At 39.6% G+C, this 5969-nt stretch overlaps 1 protein-coding gene across 1 annotated transcript; it reads left to right on the plus strand.

Annotated features, from left to right (window-relative positions):
• The first annotated feature begins 2046 nt into the window (after positions 1-2046).
• Positions 2047-4312, plus strand: LOC141588140 (uncharacterized). The gene is made up of 6 exons (XM_074409594.1): positions 2047-2424; positions 2525-3013; positions 3106-3240; positions 3498-3600; positions 3655-3860; positions 3953-4312. Exons 1-6 carry the CDS (start codon positions 2047-2049, stop codon positions 4310-4312), a joined length of 1671 nt encoding a protein of 556 aa, XP_074265695.1.
• Positions 4313-5969: the final 1657 nt, after the last annotated feature.

A 5969-nucleotide genomic window follows, 5' to 3' on the forward strand; every position in this document is an offset into this window, starting at 1 on the left:
TGTCTCTCATGCATTTCATATTTTGACGGTTGTTGTATGTTGTGATCGTATATGGCGGAGGATTTTGTTGTTGTTGTTGTTGTTGTTGTTGTTGTTGTTGTTGTTGTTTTTGTTGTTGTTGTTGTTGTTGTTGTTGTTGTTTTTGTTGATGTTGATGTTGTTGTTGTTGTTGTTGTTGTTGTTGTTGTTGTTGTTGTTGTTGTTGTTGTTGTTGTTGTTGTTGTTGTTGTTGTTGTTGTTTTTGTTGTTGTTTTTGTTGTTGTTGTTGTTGTTGTTTTGGAGACGTAAGACGGTTAGGAGACCGTCTTACGCTTATGTCCCCTCTTGGAGCTTCCTACTCCAAGAGGGATATGCACATTAATAGCTTGAGTCATGAAGGGACTCGTGTGGTTGAGACACGACGTCTGGCAAGGGATCTGGTTGGCTTTCGAACCCGGTACGTCTACGCGTGTCCCGGTGCCAGTGTATTTGTCGGTATGTCTGGGCGTGTCTCGGTACCGTGGTGGTGGTTGTTTGATGTCATGTCATTCATATCATAGTCATGTTGTATATTCACACACTCGAGTCGTGTTAAACTTTATTTATTTATGAAACTAATGTTTATTGTGTCTGTGTAATTGTCACCTATTTCTGGGGTGGCCTGTGTCGATTCATATGATATTTCCGATCATATGAGGAGCAGTTTAAGTACAGGTTGTTTGGCTAGCACGTGGGAGACGGAACGAGTTTGATGAGTCACGAGACGAGTCTAGTTGACTAGAAGAGTATAGATGTTATGAGTTGTACTTTTATTCATTTGTTTACATTTTATGAGAGGCTCTCTCTAGGGCGATTCTAGGTCTGCTAGATCTCCCTGCTCCGATATGGCGCGGCCACGGAAAATTGATTCTATAGTTCCCCTTCGCCGAGGACGATCTCAACTCGCTCCCACTAATGAGGCGCTTTCTTCTCCTCAGGTACCGTTAGTCAATGATTTTCTTACTCATTCTTTAGATGCTTCTTCTTTTCAAAACCCTAGATTTAGCACTAGAACGACGATTTCTCCTCCTAAAGTTTCCGTTCCAATAGCTACTACTTCGCCTGTGATCCCAACTGTTCTTGCTTCTATCCCTATTATGAAACCTACCTGGGTAGATCGGATTTCCAAATCTCCTGTGGGTATGGAACTTCATCTAGTTAAGGATTCGGTGGATAATGTGGGTATGGTAATTGATGAAGCTGATATTGAAGGTGAAATTGCGTACTGGTCGAACACTTTAGTGGGTCAGTTTCTTGGTGGTAAACCAACGATTGTGCAGATGCGAGAGTTTGTTAGTAAATCTTCGAACCACGTGCAGAAACCTGAAGTTCTTTATTACAGAAAGGGATAGTTCTTCTTTAGGTTCCAGAAGGATGAGGATTTGTGTACTATTTTGTGGGGGAGTACTTGGAGTTTAGGTAGCCACTCTTTGATTCTGAAGAAATAGACTCCTCAAATCTCTAAGGAATTGGACTCCGTTTCCAAAGTACCAGTTTGGGTTACCTTACCTGATCTGGAGCCTATTTTATGGTCTGAGAAGGCTTTGAGTAAGATTGCTAGTAAGATTGGGACTCCTTTGTATGCTGATCCTGTGACTACTCATAAGGAGAGGCACTCTTTTGCGAGAATCATGGTTGAAGTTGATATCTCTTAGAATCTTCCTAAGGATATTTTGTTGTATACCCCTTATGGGCAAGTCTGCAGAAAGTGGTCTTTGTATGGTTACCATATTATTGTACTCATTGCAAGAAGTTGGGTCATGATGTTAAGCAAAGCAGATTTCTTAAGCCAAAACCTACTAAGGAACCTGTGGTTGCTGAAAAAGTGGCTGAACAGCCTACTGTGGTTACCCCATCTCTATTAGCTTCTCCTGTGACTAGTGTTGAAGTTGTTGCCCACACTGAGGACTCAAGATTGCTCAAGGCAGATGAGGTGCAACACCCAGTTGGCCAAGATGGAACTGGAATTGTTATTATACTAAAAAAGAAGCTTAAGAAGGTTGCCTATATTGAACGTGGTTAAAGTTAATGGGGTTAAGGTTTATTTTGAACAAGTGGAATATAGTGATAATCGATGACCCCCCCTTTACCTTCTCCATGAGGATTGGGGTTTGGAATATAAGAGGGAAGAATAAAGAGTATAAGCAAAGAGAAGTAGTGGACTGTTTTAAGCACAATAAATTTGATCTTATGGGAATAAATGAAACTCGGGTGCGTGTTTCTAAGTTTAATTTTATTAGTAGAAGAGGTTTTAGATATTTCAATATCTTTCATAATTATAGCAATCATTCTAATGGTAGATTGTGGGTAATTTGGAATAAAGCTTTGTTAATAGTGACTCCCTTTTGCATTGGTGATCAATGGGTCCATTTACAGGTTCAGGCTCCTGGTTGTCCATTATACCAGGTCTCTTTTGTGTATGGACTCAACTCCTTGGAAGAGAGAGTTGGGTTATGGAATTTTTTGAAGGATAGGCAACCTGATTGTCCTTGGATATGTTTGGTAGACTTTAATTGTGTTATGGGAGTTAGGGAAAGGATTAGTAATACTTGTGCTAATCTGCAAGCAATATAAGGGTTTAATGAGGCCATCTGTGTGGCTGGCCTTGAGGTTCTGCCTACTCATGGTTGTTATTACACTTGGACTAATAAGCAGGATAAGGGAGATAAAAAAATGGATGAAGCTGGATAGAGTCCTTGTGAATTCTGGATGGCATACTGAATTCTCATCTTCCTATGCTGAGTCTCTAGTTGCTGGGGTCTCTGACCACTCCCCATTAGTAGTTCAGATTCAAGCTTCTAAGGTGTCCAGGCTAAAGCAGTTTAGGTATCTGAATTGCTGGGGTCAAGACCCGCAGTTTGCCAAACTGGTTAAAGAATTTTGGGCAGGGGATATTCGTGGATGCAGCATGTATAAATTTGTTAGTCACTTGAAGCAGATTAAAGGAAGGCTTAGACAATTGCATATGGGCTCTTACTCTAGTATTTCTGAGAGGGTAAAGTTGATCTAGTCTGAGATACATTCTTGTCAGGCACTTTTACAAAGTGACCCCATGAATTAGGATTGAAATATTGTCGCATGAAGCAGGCTGAGCTTAGTTCTACTTATCAGAGGGCTAAAGCTTTTGAGGTGAAGATGGGAGATGCCAACACCTCTTACTTCTTTGCTAAAATGGGTGCTAGAAGGAGTAATGTCATATCAGTAAAATTAAGGGTCTCACTGGTACTGAGTGCAATAACTTTGACACCATCTCAGAAGCTTTTTCGCAGTATTATAAAGGGCTTTTGCAGAACTCCACAGCGGTTAAAGAATTATATACCAATGTAGTTCTCTCTGGTGTTTGATTGGATGCCAGTAAAGGAGAGATGTTGATCCAGGATGTCACTGAAGCTGAAATTCATTCTGCTCTATTTTCCATAGATGTCAATAAGAGCCTTGGTCCTAATAGGTTCTCATCTGGCTTCTTTTGGCAATCTTAGAGTATAATTAAGGGGGAGTTTATCAAGGCCATCTCTGATTTTTTTAGAACAGGAAAACTGTTAAAGGAGGTTAAATCTACTATCATTTCCTTGATAACAAAAGGTGATAGCCCTAACTCTGTTTAGGATTACTGGCCCATTTCCTGTTGCTCAACAGTTTATAAAACTATTAGTAATATCCTCACTAATAGGCTCAAGAAGGTAATGCCTGATCTGGTTTGGTTGGAGCAAGCTGCCTTCGTCCAGGAAATATCTATTGTGGATAATACCATCTTGGCACATAAACTTGTGTCGGGATATGGGAGGAAGAACTCCTCTACCAGGTGTGTTATTAAAGTTGATATAAAAAAAGCGTTTGACTCTGTTCATTGGAATTTTTTAAAAGCCATTTTGCCTTTGTTTGGGTTCCCAGATAGATTCTGTCACTGGATCCTCACATGTGTGACATCTTCAAGGTTCTCACTTTGCATAATTGGTCATCTGTAGGATATTTTGAAGGAAATAAAGGGCTTAGGCAAGGTGATCCACTCTCCCCCTTGTTCTTTGTGATCTGTATAGAGATTTTGTCTCAGATCTTGAGAAGGTTACCTGATCACCCTAACTTCAGGTATAATCCTAAATGTTGTAGAATTGGTTCGTCCCACCTAATTTTTGCTGATGACCTTCTAGTTTTCACTAGAGGGGATTATCTTTCTATGAAAGCAGTTGAAAGGTGTTTGCTTAAATTCTCTGAATATTCTGGCCTCACCCCTAACCCAGCTAAGACTAATATATTTTGGAGGTGTGCATCAGGATGTCAAAGAGATGATTCTTAGGGACACTAGCTATTTAGAAGGAGCATTTCCTTTTAGGTATCTGGGTGTCCTATTACATTCCTCAAGACTAACAAGGGACATGTATCACTCACTCTTGGAGAAGATCTGTGACACCCTTAATTCTAGCCTTAAAAAAAAAAAAACGTAAATTCTACAGAAAAACTGGTAGGATATGTTTGTAAATGGTTCAACTAGTCCAAAAACCTGCAATTTCAAAAAATTTCTAACTAAACCATTCACAACCAATTCCAACTCAAGAAGAGTGTTAAAAACCCTGCAACAACTGATAAACTAATTTACTTACAATACATAAGACGCGGAAATATAAGGATACAAACCAAAAATAGAAAGGGAGACATATGTCCCTTCAAATTATATACAAACCAAAAGTATAAAAGGTTTACTAATAGAATAGCCAAAACTAGGTCCAAAGTTCCTTGCTCACTAGCCCGTCTGTGACCCCCAACAAAGCATCAACAACCTGTCAATCGCATTTTATACAAACACGAAAGCCACAATTCAGTGGGGAGTAACTTCGAGTCCTCCCAGCCACGAATCGTCAAAATTAATGTAACATGTAATGTAACATGTAAACAATTTGATAAACCATTTACTCATCATGTATTCTAGCAAATGACCCCTAAACTGACCAAACTAAACTATCATGTGAACCAGATAACAAATAGTAATCCAAACTTTATCAACTGTAACCGGCTTACATCTCACCTATTACAGTTCATAAAATCACAATACAAGAAAGGGCAATATATCAAAGACAGGCATAAGTTCTTAGTACGGTCAATAGTCACTTTGTAACTCGAGTCTATACCACGAGGTAGGGAAGGTAATCGAACCGGTATCTTGGCTCAGCGGTTACTATTAAGAAAACATGGCCAAGAGACAACACAACCCTAGCCTAAAATCTCTTGCAGACCCTAGACATGCGGATACACACCACCGCACCCAAGACCCACAACTTTTTTTAAAACAAAGTGAAGTGAGTACCCTAAGGACACCACCGAAGGGTTGGCTAGTACTTAAGCTGACCCCATACTATCAAAATAAGTACCTGAGGTCATGCCCCAACTTGGATAAACATCCACTAGTCAGGAACACAAAGGCTATCAAGAAGTGAACATATACTCGTCAAAGACTATAAAGACCTATCTATGATGGAGGCCGAAATACTCACCTAGGACCTAGTCCCAGCTAGTCCCAGCTTGAATATTTTAACCCACACCACACATAACTCACCACACAAGTCAAGTAAGACACCTACTTAACCTTAAGAGGGCAAAAAGTCCTACTTATCAATATAAATTCTAGCATTCTATCATGTGAAAGGCTTATAATGTCTAATTACAGCATACAATCCCAACAGAATCCTCAATAAGTATTCAATACTAATTTCTAATTCTATCAATAGTAACCATATTAAAGGCTTCAGGGGAAACTAGGGCCATTTCTACAATACAAGACACTATTAAATTCAATAAGCTATACATGTGAACTAAAGCTTGATAAATGGCCTAAAACAAGAAAAAGGCCGATTATCTAATTCATTCAAACGAATTTTTACCCGCAACCCCAGCCCTGCGACAGGTACGGGTCAAATTGCGGCTGACCAATCACTCAATTAACTGACATCGCATCAGTC

The sequence above is a fragment of the Silene latifolia genome, chromosome 6, assembly GCF_048544455.1.
Source record: "Silene latifolia isolate original U9 population chromosome 6, ASM4854445v1, whole genome shotgun sequence".
Classification (NCBI taxonomy): Eukaryota; Viridiplantae; Streptophyta; class Magnoliopsida; order Caryophyllales; family Caryophyllaceae; genus Silene; species Silene latifolia.